Raw genomic sequence first — 25,193 nt, forward strand, 5'->3', positions numbered from 1 at the left:
TCCTCCGTGCTTCGGAAGGCACGTTAAGCCGTTGGTCCCGGCTGAATTAGCAGTCGTTAATAACCACCAATCGGCACTGGGCCCGCTTGGTGGTTTAAGGCCCGATCTCCCTATCCATCCATAGGGAAGGCCCGTGCCCCAGCAATGGGGACTTTAATGGGCTGGTGATGATGATATTATAAAACACTTGAATCGATATAAGTAATCGATTCACATATGTATATATATTGTCGTCTCGGGCAATGCACTACGCGGTGGCCACAATTAAAAAGTAAACTGTACGGGTTGTAGTGAAGACGTAGTGTGTAGCAACGAGCCGATATTTATTTATATAATTATATTGAGGCGAATACACTACACCTATATCCATCCACATTCATACTCATAACTTTCCTCGTTAGGCTCTAGACAGACGGACCGCATTTCAACTGCAATCCGACTGCCAAATTTCATTTCCGATGCAGTTGACACGACTGCAATAGAACTGCAAACCAAACGGGCAATCCGTTTTTAATTCAATTGCAGTCGTGCTGCACAGTGGATTTGCAGTTCTATTGGAGTCGTGCCAACTGCATTCAAACTGCACCTGAACTGCAATTTTCGGTTGGATTGCAGTTGAAATGCGGTCCGTCAGTCTAGAGCCTGTGCGTTTCATCCCTCATTACATGCTCATACCACGCCATGTTTTGACCCTACCTACTTATTATTATTAATAACGTTCACAATCCAGTCAGTAAAGTGGCTGATCTTGGTGTACACTCCAGGGTAGTACGGATGTCCACAGTCGTAGCCGAAAGAGACCAGCCCAATAACAACTCCTTTATAAATAAGCGGTCCTCCACTGTCGCCATAGCAACCGTCGGCGCCACCCATGTCTAGTTTTCCCGCGCATAACATTGAAGGCATGACAGCAGCGCCAATAGTGTTGTACCTCGCGCGACATACTTCGTTATCGATTGTATACATCATCGTTTGTTGCAGTTGCTCCGATTGCGGGCCTGAAGTCTGAAAAAAAAAGTTATTAGTCAATTAGTTGTTAGTTCATTGGACACTTAATAAGACACGAGGAGGAGATACTGTGAATGCGGTCATCCGGATCAAACCCTATCTTACATAATTTTATTAATAAGTGCCCTCTACACCGGCTCAGACAACGCCCTGAGCCGACGTTCGCGCCCAACTGGGCATCCTCAGGCCTGTTGTCTTAAACGTTGTACCGGGTGAGAGCCTTCAGCGCTCCCCATTAGTCCGGCCAAGTAGTTAATGCCATCTGCGACAAATCTACAATAAGTCACGTCAAAAAAAAACCTCTACACTGGTTCCCAGGTGGCATAGCCGAGCTGCATAGTGTGATGAATGCGGCAGAGACCTGGTTGAGGGAGCTTAAACTAAATTATGATGGTAGGGAGTACTATTTCATACGAGTTTATTGACATTAGTTACATACTGAAGTATGCAAGCGTTCCCCAGATAATAGGTATTTTCAAAACGTCAAGCCAGCGGGATCAAAGAACTGCCTTTATAACTTTGGAACCGTTGAAGTACTAATTTCAGTATTTTGCAGGGGGTGAGTACTATTTGGGTACTAATTTTTGGCGTTTAAATCAAAGCGAAAGACCTTGTCGTTAACTCTCGCCAAATTTCGCTCACCGTCAAGCTAGCAAGTGCAATGAAACATGGCTATAAATCCAAAACCGTGATGGTACTAATTTTTTTACAACAGGTACTATTTTTTTCAATAAGAGTACTAATTTTTGGTATAGTCAAATTATTTTTTCGTGCCCATTTTTTTTTTGAGGCCGCTAGCTCGACGCACACACAGAAAGTTATTTTTTGAAGTCGATTAAAACTACTCACCTCAGCCGACCCCCATCCTACGAGGGTACAAAAAGACCCCTCTCTGACTTCGCTCCTGCTTTTAGCAATAGTCGCCTGCCCGACATAACTGTTGAAGGTGAACTTCCTCCTCACCACTACCACAGCTATGTCGTTGCTATAGAAGTAAGGGTCGAACTCTTTATGAGGTATGATGGATTTTACAGAGTGGATCACACCGCCTCCCGAGCGATAAGATGAACCCACACGAACTTTCCAGTATTTTGGTAAGGTGTAACTGTGAAAGAAATAAATTATTTAAGTAATGTATATGTCACCGTAAAATTGTAAATAACGTTAGATTATAATCTATCGATTTGAATCTCGCGAGATTGTGAACTGTCGAATAATTATGAATCGTATCATATTGCTTACAATTTAACGTATTATTTTTCGGTAGATTATAATTTGTGATACGAAATATATATACATACATATATAATATATATACTTAAACTCACGCCTATTTCCCACCGTTGTAATCAGAAATAGAGGGTTTAAGAAATGTTATAAATGCTAAAACATGTGTAGACTTTGCGTCCATTTTTTGTTTAACGTGTTACCTGATTACCTTACCGGTTTCAACTGAAAACCAGCGTCATAGTCTAGGCTATGGCATTATGCTGAGGTGGAACCGTTTCGGCATACATTCATAACTGTATTATTTTATGTTAATTATGTTAAAACAATAAGTATGTCGAATAAATATTTTTTCTTTCTTTCTTTCTTTCTTTCTTTCTTTCTAAAGGTTAATGAGGTTATTATCATAGCTACTGCTGGTTAGCGTAAAAACAATCGTAACACAGATACCACAGTCTTTAAAAAAGTTAAAAATTATAGTTTCCTCATAACTTGTAATGGCAAAGCCTCTTGCCTTCCGCCCTGCAGTATTCTAACGCGAGTGTGGTGGCGCTCAGAGTAGTCTATTTCAAATCCGTACTAGGACTCCTGTCCTCCGCCTCTGAATAGTACTGACAGTTATTGCTGCCCTCATGTCAAAACATGGTAAAAAACTGATCATCATCGTGTTAATAGGTTACGCCTGATCGTTGCATCAGAGCAATGCATTGGAAAACATATTGCTGTAAATAAATTGTGCGTAACTTAGACGACTATAATTAATCGTTTACCAGTTTGTTATGTAGAGAAATATTGCATCGAGTCATAAACCCTAAATTATAACTGACGTGTAAATAGTTTATGTGAATGCTTGTTATACAGCTCAATTTAGCTGTTTTATGCATGGTTGCAGGTGTGAAAGAAACAGTTAGCTACCTTCATAGGATAGCATCCATTGTCTAATGACCGTCATGCTCACGATCTGGAGGTCCGGGTTCGATTCCCGATGGGGACATTGTCGGAATCACTTTGTGAGACTGTACTTTTGATTAGGACATTGCAGGCTGAGTCACCAGTTTGTCCGAAAAGTAAGATGAAGCCATATTACTTAATATTTAATTCGTGTGCTAATTAGCCGTAAGAAAACTTCCACCAACCCGCAGTGGAGCACTGTTTTGGAGTATGGTCCATACCCCCTCCGGTTGATTGAAGAGAGGCCTGTGCCTAGCAGTGGGACGTATATAGGCTGTTTATGACATATGTTATGTTCGAAGTACGAACTAACACGAACCCTAATTCAAATTTGGAACATACTTAGTGTTGGTTTGGGTGTTATGTTGGTAGCAGTGCGCGGTGGAGACAAGATGGCGGGCGGTGAGGATTACGCCTGCGCAGTGCTGTGCGTACTGCTGCGCGCCCCACGAGTCCAACAGCAGTTGCGCGACTATGGGGTACAGCTGTACCGAGGTCGGTGACCCGCCGACCACGCGGGTTGTCAAGTACTGTGGTCTTGCTGTGGAGGGGACAAAGATGTTTTAGTGAGGGCTTCTTTCCTGCTTGCTGACTTTCCACCCCCAAAAAATATAAAGATAGCTCTGTCTAATATTGTACCTACAGCGCCATTGGAACCATTACATCAAGAAATATATATAACCTAGCTTTTGCCCGCGACTTCGTCCGCGTGGATGGATTTTCCCGCTTATTCCCGTTCCTGTGGAAATTCCGGGAATTCCTTTCTTAGTGCACCTCTACGGTACCTACGCTACGTCCCTTCCAAATTTCAAGTGCCTATGTTTAGCCGTTTAGACTGTGCGTTGATATGTAAGTCAGTCAGTTTCTCCTTTTATATATTTAATTTAGATGAGGGCTTCTTTACTGCTTGCTAACTTTCCAGGTTCCCCCAAAAAAATATAGATGGCGCTATACAATATTGTACCCACAGCACCATTTGCACTATTACATGAAGAAATATATGTATAGATTGCTCCAAAATTCAATATTCTTTATTTGCATACTATGATGGTGTACAAGTTTCTAAGTTACATATGAGTTTCACATCATAGACCCTTTCGGGCACAACAAAATAGAAGTTTAAAAGAGAGAAGGAAGCTTTTCAAGTAGTAACATCAGTATCATTAAGGTATTCACTAGTGATGTAGTAACATTTATTAATTAGAAGTTCTTTTATTTTTTTAATAAAGATTTTGACACTTTTTTCTTCTTTTAATATGTTAGGCAGTTTATTATATTTTTTTATGGACATCACATATGGGCTAGAAGAATGTAGGACCAGTCTAGATATACATAACATAAACATAAACTGCCTATATACGTCCCACTGCTGGGCACAGGCCTCCCCTCAATCAACCGGAGGGGGTATGGAGCATACTCCACCACGCTGCTCCACTGCGGGTTAGTGGAGGTGTTTTTACGGCTAATAGCCGGAACCAACGGGTTAACGTGCCCTCCGAAGCACGGAATCATCTTACTTTTTCGGACAATCAGGTGATTCAAGCCTGAAAAGTCCTTACCAAACAAAGGACAGTCTCACAAACAGTGTTCCTCCGGTTAGGGTTAATAACAGAAATAATTCGGTTATTAACCGAAATAAATATGTGTTAACAGTACAGGCGTATACCGAAACATTTCGGTATTCTTTATCAAGGGGGTTAATGCGAACACTGTTAACAGAAATTAAAGGTTAACAGGAATGATAGGTTAACCGCTTTACAAACGGTTATTTTTGCATGTTGCCATTCCGTCGTGCGAAAAGAAAGCTGGCAACGCTGCGCCAAGCAACCTGCAGGCACTTGTCGGCGTCGTTTAATCGTTCCACGCGCTTTGTTTTTTACTATTTCGACGTTTACTTTTTAACCAGCGACGCTACGCGGAAAGGTCGTAACGTAGTTGCAGAACGCATGATCCGATTTGGTTACGTTTTTTTTTTGTTTGATAGGTGATAATTACGAGAAGATTTGTAGACATGACGGAAGGATCCAGGGTCTGATGATGACCAGGTTATATTATATTATTATTATACTCCACAAAAAAATTACGCAAGATCGCCGAGTTTGAGTTTGTTTGACTTGTCTTGATGAACACTCTGACCCTAGGTGGTTGTTGGTGGTTGATACTCAGGGTGTGATGATAACCAGGTGGTTATAAGGATAGGAGCTCGATATTAAAATAACGCTAGACCTCCGAGTTTGGGCTTGTTTGATTTGTCTTGATGAGCCTTCTAGCTATACTTCGCTTTGGTGGTTGGTATTCAGCGTCTGATGATGACCAGGTGGTCATAAGTTAGGAAATCGATATTAAAATAACGCGTAACCTTCGAGTTTGGGCTTGTTTGAATTGTCTTGATGAGAACTTTATTGGTGGTTGGTATTTAGGATTGGATGATAACCAAAAGGTAGGAACTCGAAATTTAAATGACGCAAGACCTCCAAGTTTGGGTTTGTTTGATTTGTCTTGATGAGAACTCTGACTCTAGGTGGTTGTTGCTGGTTGATACTCAGGGTGTGATGATGACCAGGTGGTCATTTGTATTGTCAACTTAGAAACTCGATGTTAAAATATTTTGCCTTGACGAGCATTCTAGCTCTGGTTAGTATTCAAGATCTGATGGTGACCAGGTGGTTATAGGAACTCCATTTTAAAATGACGCAAGATGTGGTTACTAGTATGAAGTCGGAAGGTAGTCGTCATGGAATCTAGACAATATAATAACGCTCTCTAACTCACTTGTTTGAGTGATCTTGAATATTACTCAATTGGGAATGGGGAATTGGGGAATTGGGATGCATCTTAATATGTAGCCATAGGATGAAGTCCGTATCGCATGGTTTAGGCGTATGGTACGTTACGGTTTTGTATGATGCGTATATTAATTTAAAGACTTGAATCGAGTCTATTTTTTAGTCGAGGAATCGACTGGATTCGACTAGAATCGATTAAAATGGACTGAATTTGACAAGCACCTAGAATCGTCACAATCAGCTTGAATGGACTTAAACTGACACAAATGACTTGAATCCACTCCACTAGACTGGATTCCACAAAATCGCCTGGAAACGACTAAAATCGACAGCTTTTTATTAATAATATAGGCTCACGTTTGACCGCGTTTGAAAACCGCGTCAGTCTCACCTGGTGGTATGGGACGATGTAGTCTAGGGTGAATCACGCTTACCTAGTAAATGCCTATTCACCCTAGCCTTGAAGAATGCCAAATTATAACGAGTTGGAAATGCAGACGACTGTTCCAGTCCTTTGCTATTCGCATCAAAAAGGAAGAGGCAAAACGTTTAGTGCGGATTGGTGGTATATCCACAACATGAAATGTCTGCCGACGACTAGTTGTTCGAAGATGGAATAGTGTGGGTGGAATTAACTCATGAAGTTCCTGCACACACTGAACCGCACACCGAAGTGTATCCTATAAAAAACCGCTACCCTTCGTCTGTGTTTTAGACTTTGGAGTCGAGTCTTCACTAACGACTCATTGTCTACTCCACCAAGTCGAGAGCGGCCAACCGAGAGCTGGCAGAGCCTTGCCAAAGGTGACAGCAGAACTCCATACAACAACGAACCTGTGCTGTGTATAGATCGAGCGACTGCTCTGAGGGGAAGTATCAACTGACTTTAGAAAGGATGTTTGATTTTTGGCTGCAATTTTGTTATCGACTCGGTGCTCGAGATAGTTGGTAATTGTCGTGGATATTAGTGATGGTGTAACAAATGTAAATTTTTAGACATTCGCGAATGCGTATACGAATATCTGCAAAAAATATTCGCGAATGCTAATATTCGTTACATCACTAATGGGTACACTCCGGAACATTGGAGCCAGATTCGTTTCGCGGTGAACAGACATGCCTGGGTTTTGGAAGCGCTGAATTCGACCAAGTTGTTGTCACCCCGTTCTGAGACGGACTTAAGGGTCAAATTCACACGATTCGTAAGATTCTGATAACAAGTTCTGATAACGCTGACATCCCTGGTGCTTGTTCTCCGTCACTGTGCTATCGTCTGCATACCCGTAGGACATAAATCAGCAGATAATTGATCTGGAGCAGGAAGATAGTGGGAGAGAGAACAGATCCCTGAGGGACTCCGGCACTATGTAAATCAGACGAGCACCCATCGACGACTTCCCGAATCCGTCTATTCCTCCGGAAGTCAGATATCTAATTACACAGGCTAGAAAGGATCCCATATGCCGGAAGCTTTCCAATAAGCATATGGCTATATTTCCAATAAGACTCTCCCAAACCCTATCAAAAACCTTTGTGATATCAAAGGACAGGGCAAGAGCCTCGCAAGTGTGTAGCGTACACAAGAAGATCGCCAGTTGACCTATTACGGCGGAAACCAAATTGGCGGTCACTAAGTAGTCGATCGAGTAGAAGGGAATTGTTCAAGTTCAAGGCAAGCTTACATGGGTTCGGGACTAGTCCTGAACCCAAAGAGAGCCGGTAGAGCCGTGTCAGTACTGGAGACGACTCAAGTGCACAGTTCTGCTGTACGATTGCTGGAATACCATCTGGACCACGGAACTCATTCACGTCTAGAATGTGAAGCATTTTTAGGACCTCATGTTGCCGGATACAGATCTCTGCCATTCTTCTTCTTCTTGTAGTTTCGATGGCATTCAAATTTTTTTCAGACCAGTACTGCCATTGCCAGATCACAAGGAGGTACACTAGGTGGAATATTGTTCTCAGCATCTAGACGAGAGTCGCAGGTGAGGAGATAAATAAATTTGCCTTCTCGTGCGCGGTATAGGTCAGCGATCCATCAGGTTTCAGCAATGGCGGCAACAACAGACGGCAGAAATTAGCTAGATAAATACCAGTTGGGTACTTAGCCAGTTTCGCACCGATTTGGCCTACTTATATGGTCGAAACGAGCTCCGCGTATTGTCCTCTTGCAAGACTTGGCGGCGTTATTCGGAGTTTTCTTCAGAGTTAGGAGCTTTGCAGGTATATTCTTCAGCCCACACCCGGTATGCGGGTCTGCGCAGCTCGTCGGGTCTTCTGAAGAAAAGCATACCTCACTCCAAGGATAGGACGCGAAAAAGTGCCGCATCTCATCCCAGTCTGCTAACTTGTATCGTCATATTCGCCTGGATTCTCTGCTGTTAAGATCAGATGGGGGATAGACAGATAGAGATCTCACCAAACAATGGCCGGAAGTTCCTAAAGGAAAGTCACTGATACTTGATATCGGTCCGGATCAGTTGTCGGCAGAAGGTCCAAGCAGTTGGCGGTATGATTGGCAACGTCAGGTACCCTTGCAGCGCAATTTACCAGCTGTGAGAAACTTAGTGACAAGGCAAAAGCCTGCACCTCTTTGTCAGCCTTTGTCAGCATGGTCGGTCTTCTGGAACGGGTACAAACACTCTTGATGGTAGGCGTTGAAGTCCCCCAGAAGAAAAAGTTGCGTTGAGGGATACTATACTCCGCATTACCAACTCCACTTTGCCAACTCCGATGTGTCATTAAGGTAGGTGAATAACCTGGAATCCAGTCGAGTGAAATGGAATCTAGCCATCCTTATCGATTCCAATCAATTTTGTAAATTTTACTCGAATCCAGACGATTTTAGCCGATTTTTAACGATTCCATTCAATTTTGTCGAATATAACCGATTCTTCAAAAACGCTTGTTTCCCGTTTATACCCATCTTTCTCTTTCCAGCTGAGTTTGTTTTAATATTTTACTCTTCGTTAGTAACCTATAAAACCTATAAAACCTATAACCTATAACCTATAACCTATAAAACCGAGGTTAACCCTTGATATGTGTTAACAGGTTTCAATAGGTTAACAGATTAACGTGTTACCGTAATAAAAGGATACCGATTGAATCTGTTAACCTTTTATATCGGTTAACTTTTTAAATGGGTTTTCCGAACACTGCTCACAAAGTGATTTCGACAATGTCCCCACCGGGAATCGAACCCGGACCTCCAGATCGTGAGCCTAACGCTCTAACCACTAGACCACGGAGGCTGTTATTCTAGATATATGTAAATTTAATCTTTTTTCATGACGCAATTGTTCAGTAAGTACTTCAAGTTCTGTACAAAGATAAGGTTGTTGTTTTTAAAAAATAAATGTCAATTAAATAAAAAAAAAACAAACAGGTGTTTTACTATCGTGATAAATTGTTTGAACTTTGAATTATTCATATTTTATCTTTTATATTTTATCTTATCGTTAATGCAATTGCATAGTTTTAGCCAACTCGCAACTCGACACATTGTCATGTAGTCATTTGTAAGATCTTAAGAAAAAAAGTAAAAAAAAAATATACATACAGGCGAATTGACAACCTCTTCCTTTTTTTGAAGTCGGTTAAATATGCTATAGTATTTTAATGTTACATAATCGTTATAACAGGTATATTACTCAATCGATACCTAATAGGTACACAGTTGTTATTAAGTAACATAACATATAGCTTCACGCCTATATCCCCGAAAGGGTAGAGGTGTAGGTACCTATAGTATTAATACACCTACAACCACTCCTGGCTAGCTATGTTTAAGTCCCATACAATAGGCGAGTCTATTGCCATTAACACCGCACAAATCCTGAAAACCACGTGACATGAATTTATACAGGGTGTTAGTGACATCGTAACGAATACTCAGGGGGATGATTCAGGCCATGATTCTGAGATAATATCAAGTGGAATTTTCCGTCGCAAAATTCATGAAAATTTTTGTGTTTTCTTAAATTAATTCCACTTGATATCAACTCAGAATCATGGCCTAAATCATCCCTCAAAGTTTTCGTTACGATGTCACTAACACCCTGTATAATCATTAAAACTCATAAAGTCGAATTCAATGGTTTACAACCCGAGTCGAGATTCGAACCGTGACATTAAGATGTAAATCAAACAAATTAGAATACAATCAGGGGCCTGTTTAATAAAATTTACAATTATAAATTATAACGACAATTTGGTGTTCATTACGTAGCTAATATGAAACGGCAAAATATTTGTGATCACACACTACGCAATGTACATCAAATTGTCATTGTAATTTACAATTGTAAGTTTTATTAAACAGGCCCCAGAATTATTAGCTTTAGAATGCAATGAGTTCAAAGTGCAAAGACAAACAAAAAACTTACCTAAATGACAAGAAATGACTAGTAACACGTACACACACAATTTGGAATGCATTGTCGAAACTTAACTGTTCTGTCCACCCCGAAACCAACTCAACGTGAAGATAACGTAAGTAGGCACCTAAAGACGCAAACAGAACTAGAAAATGACTGAACTCAGTGTGTCCTCTGACTGATCTTCTCATGAACTGATTCATTGCAAACTCACTCTTCCTTTGGAGAAAACATAACTTAGAACTTACTTATTAAAAAGTACTTACTTTGCTAATATAGCGCGACTGTGATTCCTTGAGACTAGAAGGGTATATATAAAAAAATGACGTAACTTATTGTAGATTTGCCACAAATGGCATTAACGACTTGGTCAGACAAATGGGAAGCGCTGAGGGCTCTCGCCCGGTACAAAAATTTAAGGCAACAGACCTGGTTATGCCCAGTTGGGCGCGAACCTCGGCTCAGGGCGTCCTCTGAATGGATTATATTTGAAAGTACTAATTGAACCTAGTGAGCTGAATGAGGGTAAACGCTGTCGAAGTCGGAGTTCCGAAGTCCGAGTTCCGAGTTCTGTTGTCGCGAGCTGATTGGCTGCCTCTAAGGCTAAAGTAATCGGGTCGCCACTCGTCAGGATCGACGATATAAACCGGCGAACATGCATGAGGACTTTGATGAGAGAGAAAGAAGCGAAAGTGGTCAGTCAGGATCGTAATAAGTGGAACTCCGTAGTCTCTGCCTAACCCAACGGAAAATAAGCATGATCTTATATTCTTATAAGTCTAGGTCTTTACCTATGAAATTGCCCTTCTGCAGTACTGGCTATTTAAAATCAAAATAATTTTTTGTTTGGCTAAGAATTCTAATTTCAAATTAATTTTATTTTAAAAACTTGGAATTCTTTTTCCAAATGTAGTCATTTGTTTATTGATTAGTGTTACATTGTCATCGCATTTCAATCTTTTTCGTTATCATGGATACGTTTGAAGTTCGAGTAATTATGGAATATGAGTACTAGCAGCCAATCAGCTCGCGACACCAAACACTTCAGGACCCCGATACCGACCCCGCCGGCGTGGTCGACGATTTCCCTCAATCAGCGCTTATCGCTATCGACCCGCTAGGGTCGATTAATTCTTTCAAATATTTTTCCTCTCAGACGACGCGACGCCCTGAGCCGAGGTTCGCGCCCAACTGAGCACCCTCAGGCCTGTTGTCTTAAACCTGTTGTGTACCGGGGAGAGCCTTCAGCGCCCTTACCTAACCTGAAGATTTGACAGGTCCGGTTTTTTTGCCACTTTGACGTTTCAACCCGATATTAAATCTTAATAAAAGTTGTGCACAACTCAAAACCTCTTGAATTTCTCATTTATTTTAATGGCGTCAGTAACATCCATACTAATATTATAAATGGGAAAGTGTATATGTGTCTGTTTGTTTGTCCGTCTTTCATGACAAAACGGATCGACGTATTGACGTGAATTTTTAAATGGAGGTAGTTGAAGGGATAGAGAGTGACATAGGCTACTTCTTGTCTCTTTCTAGCCCCCACCTCCCTAAACTGGAGGGTGGAATATCACATGGAGTAACCTGCAATTTTCAAAGTAGAAGTTGGTATGCAGACTATTTCTGACTAACAAAAAATCGTGCATCAATATCTGCTCTCAATCGTTTTGAATATCTGCTCTCAACCCCTTCAAAGAGAGGGTAAAATTTTATATGGGTCTTTTCGCAGTTTTCAAGGTAAGTACGAAGCTAAAAATTGGTACATTAGGAAAGGGTAATCGTGTTACCTCAAGTTTAACGCAAGCGAAGCCGCGGGGAAAAGCTAGTCTTATATAAATAAATAAATAAATAACATCTTTTATGGACATAGTTGCCATTGCCAATTACACCTTCCCTACAATTGTATGCCGTGCCCTTCAACTTGGAGACCTTCGATGGGGTTTATGACCGCAGTCTGTTGAGAATACTACTTACTTGTGAAGTGAAAGGCTCGTGTGAAGTGAAGATAATAGCCAGGAAACAATACAGTCTTGCATTATTGGAAACTGATCGTTTTAAACATAAGACATAACATAGCATAACGCATAAGGGGGTAGGCGAAATGTATAAGTAAGTACCTCATCACTAATATGATCATCATCATCAATTTAAGAGCCACGCTCTTGTCGGTGCAGCATTTTCCATGCTACTTTATTAGGGAAAAATAGGGCAGTGGTTTCCCTCTTGCCTTCCGCCCCGCAGTACTCTGTCTGACGCAAGTGGGATGACGCCCAGAGTAGTCTATTACAAAGCCATTCTAGGACTCTTGTCCTCCGCCTCTGAATAGTACTGACGTTACTGCACTATATGATATATAAATCACTGTATCACTATCACTATCTATATATGATATATAAATATAAATACATAGCATACATAAGCAGCCTCTTTACGTCCCAGTGCTGGGCACAGGCCTCCCTTCAATCGACCGGAAGGGGTGTGGAGTCTATGAAGCATACCCCACCCCACTGCTCCACTGTAGGTTGGTGGAGTTGTTTTACGGCTAAAAGCCGGGACCCCCGAAGCACGGAATCACCTTACTTTTTCAGACAATCAGGTGGTTCAAGCCTGAAACGTCTCACAAAGTGATTTCGACAATGTCAGAAATAGAACCTGGACCTCCAGATCGTGAGCCTAACGCTCTAACCACTATATCACGGAGGCTGTTGTTGTGTGAAGCTAAATACTATAGGTATTTTATTTTCCTTATAGATAATGATATTTTGCTATAAGTAGATACTTAATCGATGTCACGTGGTTTCCCTCACGTGGGCTCTCTATGTTTAAAGCCCATGCAATCGGGGGTGTTATGAGTGGGTGTAAATTTTATACACCTCTGCCTACCCCATAGGCCACATAGGCGTGATGCTGTGTTATGTTATTATTTTCCTTCATACGTTGACAGAATTTAATGAGATCGGTATTAGGTAAGTATAATACAAAATTAAAAGTCCATAATTATGTACTATAATTTCTTCAACTTCTTACCTAAACCTAGGTACACTTTTATTTTTTTATTGTTTTTTTGACGTGACTTATTGTAGAGCGTTGATGACTCTCGCCCGGTACAAATTTTAAGACAACAGGCCTGAGGGTGCCTAGTTGCGCCGATCTTTGGCTCAGGGCGTCATCTGAGAGGATAATATTTGAAAGAATGAATCGATCTTAGCAGGTCGTTAGCGATAAGCACTGAATGAGGGAAATTGGCGATCACGCCGTTCTGGCGGGCCGCTAGCGGGGTACCTACCTATACTTACCTATCATCATCTTGTAGGTAATATGGCATTATTTCACCTTTACATTAACAAAAGTATGTAAAGTATGTATGTATGTGTTTGTAGTCATTACAACCCAATCAACCCTGATATCAGGGTTATTTACTGAGCCGCCAAAGGCCCCTGACATGACTTATGTAACGAGTACGTAGTTACTCGTAGGTGGCCAGCCGTGTCGCCGTCTATAATGGGTCGAGCCAACTGTAAAACTGCACTTAAGGGAAATTGATAACTCATTGGTGCAAGTCCATAACATAAGCCTCTGGTAAATAATCAAGTATCTTCTCACTTCAATCCACATATAGAAGCAAAGCGAAAATGAAATCCAAACAGCACTTGTCTACATTATTAGTTATGATGTGATGAACATCAATCATCTCAGAACCAATCTGTTCAGTATGATGAGAAATCGTAATTACTTTCCGCGCTAACTGTATAAATATATTTAGAATCAGTTTGTAGGCTATGTGGCATAATTTCATTCATAAAAAATGAATAAATCCCGTACGTGTGTTTATTTTTGTGTTTTTCCGGCATGATTCATCATATCTATTGTTGTTTTTTTTTTAAGACAGATTTACTAAAGATTAGATTTAAAGCATGTTCCTTTAATTATAAATTATTAAATTATTTCGCTATATGGTTGAGTGATCGGACTTTATATATTTAAGATCTTTTGTACCACTCTAGAGCGAATAAATTTAATTTCAGGTAACGTAACATATATTATATGTCTCGCTCGCGGGGGGGTCTCATAAAGCCAGGAAGTCCATAAGGATGGAAAAAAAACAGTACAGTATATCAATACAATATTACAATAACTATACCTTAGAAACAAAACAATGTCAAACAAAAATCACAAAACAATCTTTATTATACAATTATAAATTAACAATTCAAGACCTTACGTGTCTAATCGTCAAAAAAAAAAAGAAAAAAAATAGAAATGTATATTTATAAAATTAACCGGTTAATTAGATACAGTTTTAACACATTTTTAATACTTAAGGTAAAACAGGTTTGAGGCTATGATTTCGCAACAAACTTATGCTATTTAAAGCATATTATGTATATGTGTAATGACCGTGAATTCTATAAATACTTTGTTTATAAGCTACTTACCTATTAAGCCAAGGATAAAAGTTTTATTTAGAATCCACCACAACAACAGGGTGAGGTGATCCAAACTTGTAATAACAGTGGGAGTGTCCTTTACTTTCTATACCTGTATACGTATATAAAACACCGTAAGGTCCGAATCATCATAAAATCAAATACCTACTTATCATCATTACGAGCCATGTGAATAATCACATTCTGTCGCTAACTTTGAGAACCGTACAGAAAAAATATAGAATCTACTTACCTGCTTAAGAGCCGTAAATAATGCTCTACCTTTTGTAACTAGAGCACCTTTCCTGTTCGCTACTTGCAGTGGTATAACAGTTCGTCTGTCATTAACCGACATACCTGTATAACTGGTTTGTATTTGAAGCAGAATTCCTACCATCATAGCGTAACTGCCTCCCATAATATGTCATATTGGAATGCACAGGAGTGTCATCACAAGGGTAAAAATCATCAAAGGAATGTGGTCGCTCCGCGAAGCCTGTGAAACCCTCAGGAGGCGCGCCGACTATCTGTCTCTATCGCACTTAAGAACGCGGTAAGGCACACAGTGATTTGCTTTTCCCGAGATGTTCCCAAAGTGGGAATGCAAAAACTCTTTAATAGTAAGGACCAATACCGTCTTCACCATAAGGGCACACGGGGCCCGTGCCCAGGGCCCCCATTCTCGGGGGGCCCCGAAGAATCCACACACATTCAAAAAACACACACATTTATTCTCAAAAGATTTTTGTCGGGCACATTACACTTCTTTCACAAATCAGGAATCTTATCAGAAGGTTAGATTTACAAGGCATATCATATACTACGCCATTATATTATCGATGACTGCGACTTTTCCAAAAACCAAAAAACCTATGCTGTATTTGGTGCTGTGTAATGGGTTCATAGGTAAGTACTTAGTAAAAAATGTAAGTGTTTTTTTTTAGGGGCCCCAAATTCTTGTGTGCCCAAGGGCCCCAGCCTAGTTTAAGACGGCGCTGGTAAGGACACTGGCTGCTTTCCTTTTTCAAATTGTTCTATTCTGTCCATTTGTTTGCATTGCGCACTTACTTTTATATGCGCAAATGTCAAATTGCAATATTGCTTTCTTAGATGAACTGCTTCGATGTGGCGTTCTTAACCCCCTGTACTCTTACTGGTCGTATCAGCCTAAAGGTTAGGTAATAAAAATCTTTTTATATAAGTATTGCACTTTTTTACATCACAACACACACACCGGACTGCTTTTTTTTGCACCTATACAATCAAGTCAAGAACAATTTTAATAAATACCTAACAATCGATTAGCTAATCCAAACTCGAAAATAAATAGTTTGGACTTTAGCCGGTACTGAAAAAAGGTCATAATATAAACTTGATCGATATAGAACGAAACAAAAAATATTGACTCAAAACATACATTCAAACATTTAGCAATTATAATACAGAAAATATGTTGGTGCGTATTACAATAAAATACCCTGTGTGTGTCTGTGTTCGAAAAAGATTAAAATAACTGCAAAAAAGACCCTCACCCATATCCCGTCTCTACCTACGTGCATTTCCTTTTCATTTTTTATCTGTATAACCATAAACAATGTCCATTACTCGTTTACATTTAGTATTAAGAAATCACAAGTTTTTATAACACGCAATGGACCACGACAGCGAAGTTTGTTAAGGCGCAGTGCTACATTCTGTTAATTTAGTTTTTCTATCTATTTATTAGATGCGTATAGCTTGCCAAATGTCGGTACATTATGTGGTTTCGGATTTATTCATAACATAACATCATAACAAATACTTTATTGTACAAACAGGACATAAAAAAAAATACAAAACAAAAGAGAAATAGAAAAAGTACAATACATATTACCCATTTACATATTATCCATAATATATATTTTTTATTCTATGCCTTTGGTTTTGGCTTGATACAAGGTCATTAACCCGGCCCCAGGGGGGACAGAGTCATCTTCTTTGCCCTCCACTGGGGCAATTCCTGTTCGGCGCGTCTTTGCCGTGGGCGCCTCTTACTTCAGTAGGCCGGAGTGAGATGGTGGCAGAGTTCGGATAGGGACCCAGACCTACGGGGTATAACGTAGAACCCTTGCCTCCCCACCTCAACGGTTGCGGAGATGGGAGCCATCGGTTCATGCAGGAGGAAGGGGCAAATCACAAGGACTATAACCTGGAACCTGACAGAGGGCAGCAGTAATTGTCACTATTATTCAGAGGCGGAGGACAGGAGTCCTAGTACGGCTTTGAAATAGACTACTCTAGGCGCCATCCGACTCACGTCAGACAGAATACTGCGGAAGGCAAGAGGGAAACCATTGCCCTATTTTTCCCTACAAAAGTAGCATAGACAATGCTACACCGACAAGAGCGTGGCTCTTAAATATTTATGATGATGATTCGATTCTATGCCTGACTGCGGTTACTGCTTTTAAAGTTAAACGCTTAGACGACCAAAAACGAAGAAGAAGAAGTTAAACAAATACAAATGTTAATTCAAACTTTTTCTTGGCTACAAACGCATAATAAATACTCTAATGTCATTTATAATCTTTTAACGTCAAACCATGTTTTTAAACAAAATGTCACATACATAGTGACCTAAAGTTGTTCTGTTACAAAAATATTCATACGTACAAACATAAACTCACACCTATTTCCCACCGGGGTAAGCAGACACTATGGATTTCCATTTGTTTGATTCTGGCACACTTCTCTTGCTATGATAATAAATGCTTAAAATTCAAATAACCCTAATAGAATTAAACAAATATGGACAAAATCTACGACAAATACGTGATATCTCCCATTTGTAATTTAATTAAGAAGACCAATGAAACCAGTGATACCGAATCCAGCGATTAGACACAAACTTACACAAGAGGTAACTAAGAAAACTTGATGATAATGAACCTGATTCCTACGGACACCTCCAAATTTTATTTTAAGTCATACGGGTGAATACCAAAAAGTACTAGTTTTTTTCCAACTTTCCAATTTTTCATATTACTTATGTCAAAAAAAATCTATTTATTTTTCTGTTTTTTTGAGAGCATTGTTTAAGTTTCTGCCTAAAATTGTCATCATCATCTCTGGAGCTTTATCCCACTTTTCGGCAGATAAGATGACGGATACCCTATAGCTTAAAACAAAAATAAATGTTGTGTAATTGAATCAACACCAATAAACAGTCGAAACTAATTAAAAAGTACAGTCATGAGCAATATAATGTACCCACTTTAGGACTCTGCCGCACTAACATATTTGACATTTAGTGAGACTTACAGTTACAGTTACAATTTGTCAAAAAAGTTAATGTGTCATGGTACCAAAATGTATACATATCACTGCTCGTGACCGTACATATGTCGCAAAATATGGCATTTAACTACTTAACTGGACAAATGGGGAGCGCTGAGGGCTCTCAACCGGTATAAATTTAAGACAATAGGCCAGTTGGGCGCGAACTTTGAAATAATTAATCGACCCTAGTGGGCCGATCGCGATAATCGCTGAATGAGAAATCGTCGACCACGCCGGCGGGGTCGGTATCGGAGTCCAACACACTATTGCAAACGGGTCTACCGTTTGCAATAGTTATGAGTAAAAAACGTGAATTTTAAGGGACTAAAATTAGTTTTTACGGTGACCTTTTGTGTGTAAAGCTTCTCCTTAAGTTAATAACTTTAGGTACAGTGGAAGTTACGCGGCAAACCGGCAGTTACAATACAACTTTCCTGGTGTCGACGTAGTGTTTGTGAACAACATGGACCAATACATAGGAAAAAAATATAAACTAAAAACTTCAGACAATTTTGAGGATTACCTGAAATTCGTTGGTGAGTTTGTGTATTTTTTTTTTATATTTGGAATGGAATGGAGTGGAAATATTCTGCGTTCCATGTTTCTATTCATTATTCACTTTGTTAGTTTTGTTAGCATAATGTTTGTATAGGTCACAGTTACTCCGTGATCAAATTATAGTACTTATAGGTAATCAAATCTTGAGTCAGATTTTGAGTTATTCAATGATGGACTTTCCAAGCCACATTCCCCAAAATTATATGTAGATGGCGGTGTATCTAAAAAGGGTCATCATTTATAATCAAACAATGATGATCATAAATCGTTTTAAAATAATATAAATCAGCCTTACTGAAAAAAATATTGACTGGAGATAAATTGAAACATTCCTTCTGGAAAATAGAATAGGTGGCGAGCCGCATCGCCATCTCTATAATGGTCGAGCCAATTGTGTTAGTGAAATACGGGTAAGGTGCATTAATAATAGTAGTACATAACATACATACATAAACAGCCTATATACGTCCCACTCCTGGGCACAGGCCTCCCCTCAATCAACCGGAGGGGGTATGGAGCATACTCCACCACGCTTCTCCAATGCGGGTAGGTGGAGGTGTTTAATAATAGTAGTAAAACTGTTTTATAAATAAAGAAAAGTACAGGGACTAATTTTTACACACATACATACATAAACTCACGCCTATTTCCCATCGGGGTAAGCAGAGACTATAGAATTCCATTTGCTTCGATACTGACACACTTCTCTTGCTTCCTCCACATTCATCAATCGCTTCATACACGCACGCCGGTTCAGAGTACATCGTATTAAACCTTTTGGAAGGACATCTCCAATTTGGTCAATGTAAGTCCTTCTAGGTCTTCCTCTGCCAGCCCTACCATCAACTTTCGCTTTATATACTGCTTTTGCAATTCTATTATCATTCATCCGCTTTACGTGTCCAAACCAACCTAACATTCAAATTCAAATTCAAAAATATCTTTATTCAGTAGGTAACATAGTTACACTTTGAATCGTCAATTTTTACATAACGAACGTCTCATCCGCCTAAAACTACTGCAGCTTCTCACAACCTGTATAGCCGGGGAAAAGAAGCTGCAAGAAAAACCTCGGCACAGGGCCCTAGACGTTCTTTAAAAAAATAAAAATAAACATAAAATATTGGTATACAATAAAGTTGAGTAATTTAGCTGCCTAATATCAGTTCTCAGACAGTTAATCCCATGCATTCATATCTTCTAAATAATCACTAACTTTATAATAACCTTTTTTGTAAAGTTTTTGTTTAACTACTGTCTTAAAACAGTTGAAAGGCAAATTCTGAATGTCAATGGGAATCTTATTGTAAAAACGTATACATTGCCCCTTAAAAGATTTAGTAATCTTATGTAATCGACTGACTTGTAAAGCAAGTTTATTTTTATTCCTGGTATTAACAATGTGCCGATCGCTATTTTTTGCAAATGATCCTATATGTTTTTTTTACATATATTAAGTTTTCAAAGATATATTGTGATACCCATAAGGACCATATACAGGGTAGCCCAAAAGTTCAGGTTCAAAATGAAAAATTAGATAGAAGGGCTCATTAGCTACCAGAAACACCACCATGTATGTTCAGCAATTATTTACGGTTTAGGAGATATGACCCATTTTGTACCTTTTTCTAGATTTTCTACCTTACTTCAGAAATAATCATTTTGTCGCTATCCCTTTCTTAATAATTATTTTATTTTACTTCACAACTATGCCTAAAGCTGTGTACCGCTCAATTAAAGATAAATCAAAGTCAAATCAAAGATAAAAAAAAAGTTATCGGAAGTCAAAGTGAGAATTCGACCAAAATTGTTACAGTTGTTAATATTTCGCCGAAGAATAATAAACACATGAGATTGTCATAGACCCTGAAAGTATTTCTAAAAACTGCTCCATTTAATAGGCTTTTAGAAAAATCCAAAAAAAGTACCCTTAATACGGGCAAAAAACTAAGTAATTTGACCTCAAATATTGCAACACAGACAGATTTGAAGGAAAATTTGGCATTCTCATACAATGTAGCTGCTTCTTTCTAACGTTGTTAAAGGTGCTCAAAGACACATTTTCAATTAAAAGTAAATAAAAATCACGCTTATAATCGCTAACAGGGTAGACATAGCAACAATCCGAAGACAAAACTTGCAGTCACTTTTGGTATTCGTATTTTAATGAAGGTACATAGATTTGAAGGAAAAAGTTATCCCCAAACACTATTGGTGATTCATACTATTGGATACTAAAATAAAATCTATCTTTGAGCACCTTTAACAACGTTAGAAAGAAGCAGCTACATTGTATGAGAATGTCAAATTTTCCTTCAAATCTGTCTGTCTTGCAATCTTTGAGGGCTAATTACTTAGTTTTATGCCCTTATTAAGGGTACTTTTTTTGGATGTTTCTAAAAGCTTATTAAATGGAGCAGTTTTTAGAAATACTTTCAGGGTCCATGACAATCTCATGTGTTTATTATTCTTCGGCGAAATATTAACAACTGTAACAATTTTGGTCGAATTCTCACTTTGACTTCCGATAACTTTTTTTTTATCTTTGATTTGACTTTGATTTATCTTTAATTGTGCGGTACACAGCTTTAGGCATAGTTGTGAAGTAAAATAAAATAATTATTAAGAAAGGGATAGCGACAAAATGATTATTTCTGAAGTAAAGTAGAAAATCTAGAAAAAGGTACAAAATGGGTCATATCTCCTAAACCGTAAATAATTGCTGAACATACATGGGGGTGTTTCTGGTAGCTAATGAGCCCTTCTATCTAATTTTTCATTTTGAACCTGAACTTCTGGGCCACCCTGTATATTCCCATCCATTTAAGGACTTATTTATGTTCTAGTAAATAAGCTACAGTGTATTCGTCAGACCACAGCCGACCTTATAAAGTCCTTGCATCGCTTACGAAATTAATTTCGACCGAATTTTAGTGTCATTATGACCTACCTCTTTTGTTATTCTTGGTTTTAAGGTTGTTATTCATGAAGGTTGATTTAATTGACTGTTGTATTGCATAGTTTAGAACAAAAATAAACGATATAAAGATGTTTATTCCAGCAGACGATTATCCCAATTTTGCTAATTTAAGTTATATACCTGCCTTTTTCTTGTCCGGCGAAAGTTTAATAATATTTACCATGTAATAAGTTCTTGACTTTCAAATTACTCAATGTCAGATGAAACAGTTATTGTATTTACGTGTTCGTTGCATTAAAGTATCATTGTAAATTGACACATATTGATAAAGTATTAATAAACTGCCTATATGCGTCCCACTGCTGGGCACAGGCCTCCCCTCAACCAACCGGAGGGGGAAGTAAAATGATTCCGTGCTTCGGAGGGCACGTTAAGCCGTTGGTCCCGGCTATTAGCCGTAAAAACACCTCCACCAACCCGCAGTGGAGCAGCGTGGTGGAGTATGCTCCATACCCCCTCCGGTTGATAAAGTATTACCAAACAGATATTAATATAGGAAGGCTATACCGGTTGTGAGAAGCTGCAGTCGTTTTAGGCGGATGAGACGTTCGTTATGTAAAAATTGACGATTCAAAGTGTGACTATGTTACCTACTGAATAAAGATATTTTTGAATTTGAATTTCGAATTGAATTTGGAAGGGGACGAGTAAGCGGAAGATTAAAACCACGGAATAGAAGAAATAGTTCACACTTCAACTTTGGACTCCGTTCAACCGCAAACATTACGACACAGAGCTCCGTGATAGTATTATTAAAAGGTCATTATAACCTGACCATAACGGTCATTATATAGGTCGTTAGGTCATTATAACGGTCACTATAATATGACTATCATGCAAGGAGTTCCCTCTGCGGCACGCTGGGTGGTGAGGATGGTATCCCGACGTGCCGCCAGAGTAGAGGAATGATTGGTGATAACGATGATAAATTACAGGCAAGCAGCAAGCAGGAATATATAATTATAGTTTATTAATAACACTTCACAAACAAATCCAGAATTAGAGAACACGCCCAGATCTAAACAGTATAATATTTAAGTATGTTGTTCTTATGAAGGTCGGGGATGCAATGAGTCAGTGTAAAATGAAAGGGAATGCGGAATGGAATGAGAATTCCGAAATTTAAAATTATTGACGGTCAGAACGAAAGGCCAGCATGTGCAGAGTTTGTACTCTGCTACACCTCTTTGTCACAGGAAAGCTACTCGTAAAAACCATAATATCTTCTTCTATCATGTGGATTATGAGGTAGACTACCCTAAAAGGGTTTGTCCCGACATTTATCCCACATATTATACTAGTACATTATATACTAAAGTCAAGTATAATCAATCGCCACACCCAACGAAGTTGCTCGCGCAGCACAATTTGCTTGTTTTTACAAACACATGCATTAACTGCCGATAAATTGGCTATGGAACGTGAGAAGCAGTAGAGCTGTCGTAGTTATCTGTTTGCGGGAGTAGACTACAACTTTTACTAAAAAGAAAGCGGGGTTGAACCGGCGACAGCGGTTCTCATACAAAATGCGCGATAGGACCTTTCCACCGTGATTAAAACTGTTCAAAATAAGTGTTCGTTGATTATCAACGGCCTAAGAGAGAGGACGAGCCGTATGGTCATTGGTGTTAACCCTTCGTCGTCCATACCTTTGCTTTCGACATTTCAGATATCGGCCTGATCAGCCGGAAGACAGCAGTGGCAGTGAGCCCGACGGCGGTGTTGACCAGCAACGCTGATGGCAGCTACACGTGGACGATGAGCACCAGCTTCCGAACGGTCACCATGACCTTCAGAGAGGGCGAGGAGTTTGTCGAGGAGAGAGCTGACGGCGTAAAGGTGACGGATTATAAAGCAATCAATCAATCAATAATACTTTATTGCACAACGACATATACAAAGGACATAAACATACGAATAAAAACATAAACACAATAGGCGGCCTTATTGCTAAATAGCAATTTCTAATATTTATTATATTTATATATAAAATTTTGATGGCGTGCTTGTTTATATGTCTTTATTAGCAACTCCCTAGCATTATCCCATTTTTCACAGGGTCCGCTTACCTAACCTGAAGATTTTACAGGTCCGGTTTTTTACAGAAGCGACTGCCTGTCTAACCTTCCAACCCGCGAAGGGAATACCAGCCCAATACAGGTTAGGTCACATACCTCCGAAAATGCATTTCTCGGGAATGTGGGTGTGTGTTTCCCTCACGATGTTTTCCTTCACCGCTGAGCACGTGATAATCATTTATGATCCAAATATTCATTCGAAAACAAATTCGTCAATCATTGGTTTAGGCCTGTGCTGGATTCGAACTTGCGACCTCAAACTACGACGACTACCACGGCTTATAATAATATGTCTTTATCGTTTCATCTACCTCATGCATCGTTGTTTCGGGTTCCAGGTGAAGTCGCTGATACAGTTCGAGGATGACAAGATGATCCAGACACAGACCGAAGATAACGGCAGGAAGTCCATACACGTGCGGATATTCACCCCGGAGACATTAACTGTGGTAAGATCGAAGTATCTATAGTTCCGCTTCTATATGGGTTGTTGTAAAAATCGACTTCCTGTTGTCAGGCCTGAACATTATAGCAATACCAAACTGCCCTAAGAGTTTGCTTACCACGGCATTCGACCACGGTTACATCCTAAACATAACAGTTCGGCAGAATTTCAGAGAAATATTTTCCTATTTCATACTTTTTAAAGCGCGATTTTTCCATAGTGCCGATTTGGTTTTAAATCTTATATTTTTTTGTACTTAATAACAATTAAATGTTTAATTAGGTAGGTAATTAAAAATAAAACAAACACATAACTTATAAATAAAACACCTCCTCCAATGCGTCACATCGAGGCGAGGTGCCCAACAGGCTGGCAGCATTGCCTCTCTGAATTCTGAATAGCCAGATTTACACTATGACAAAAATAACTACCACGTCCTCCGAAGCCGCGATGAGACGCATTGAAAGATCCATAACAAATACTCGTAGTACTTAACTTATATTTTTATTTACACGAGCAAAAATCAAAAACAAAAAGAAAACAAAAATCAAAAAGCAAAAATCTCGAAATATTGTCTCTATTATTCATTTCTTGGAATGCGAATGTTTAAATTTAACAAAATATCGTTTATTGTTCGGGAATAAGGCAGAAGGTAGGGGCCATAGATCGCGGAACCTGGGCAATTCCCCAAGGAAGAGAAGGCTGATTATATTGAGTACTCTCTTTTTTAATTATAACTTTTAATATTATTCCAGATAACCACGGCAGAAGGATGGAACGGAAAGTGCACGCGAGTTTACGAATTAGTGAAATGAAGAATCTCCTACTTAGAAATTATTATAAGTAAAAGCATTGTGATTATTATGCCGACTTTCGAGCCATTAGATTAAATAAAAAGATGAATATTGTAAAGTAATTGATATAGATTAATTTTATAATAGGTAATAATAATGTTACTTTCAAACCATACGAAATAAAAAAGCTCTTTATAACATTTAAAAGAAACATTAAAAAATAAACAACTACAATC

General features: G+C 39.1%; 2 protein-coding genes across 3 annotated transcripts in view; one reads left to right on the forward strand and one right to left on the reverse strand.

Moving 5' to 3' along the window:
* LOC126376325 (probable fatty acid-binding protein) overlaps positions 1-25,101 on the forward strand; it is a 127,532-nt gene extending 102,431 nt beyond the window's left edge. Inside the window, exons 2-5 of one of the 2 annotated variants that reach the window (XM_050023656.1) lie at positions 18,563-18,638; positions 23,310-23,479; positions 24,057-24,167; positions 24,919-25,101. In XM_050023656.1, the coding sequence (XP_049879613.1) occupies positions 18,566-18,638; positions 23,310-23,479; positions 24,057-24,167; positions 24,919-24,978 (414 nt within the window). In that variant the 5' untranslated portion in view covers positions 18,563-18,565 and the 3' untranslated portion in view covers positions 24,979-25,101. Of the gene's footprint in view, positions 1-18,511; positions 18,639-23,309; positions 23,480-24,056; positions 24,168-24,918 lie in introns of those variants that run through there. The other variant, XM_050023655.1, reaches the window with a different exon arrangement.
* On the reverse strand, positions 527-10,691 carry LOC126376299 (trypsin, alkaline A-like). The gene is made up of 4 exons (XM_050023624.1): positions 10,364-10,691; positions 3,529-3,727; positions 1,858-2,113; positions 527-1,005 (listed from the first exon to the last, which is right to left on the reverse strand). The coding sequence occupies exons 1-4, from the start codon at positions 10,413-10,415 to the stop codon at positions 697-699; spliced, it is 816 nt and encodes a 271-aa protein (XP_049879581.1). The 5' UTR covers positions 10,416-10,691; the 3' UTR covers positions 527-696.
* Positions 25,102-25,193: the final 92 nt, after the last annotated feature.

This window comes from Pectinophora gossypiella, chromosome 20, assembly GCF_024362695.1.
Source record: "Pectinophora gossypiella chromosome 20, ilPecGoss1.1, whole genome shotgun sequence".
Taxonomy (NCBI): domain Eukaryota; kingdom Metazoa; phylum Arthropoda; class Insecta; order Lepidoptera; family Gelechiidae; genus Pectinophora; species Pectinophora gossypiella.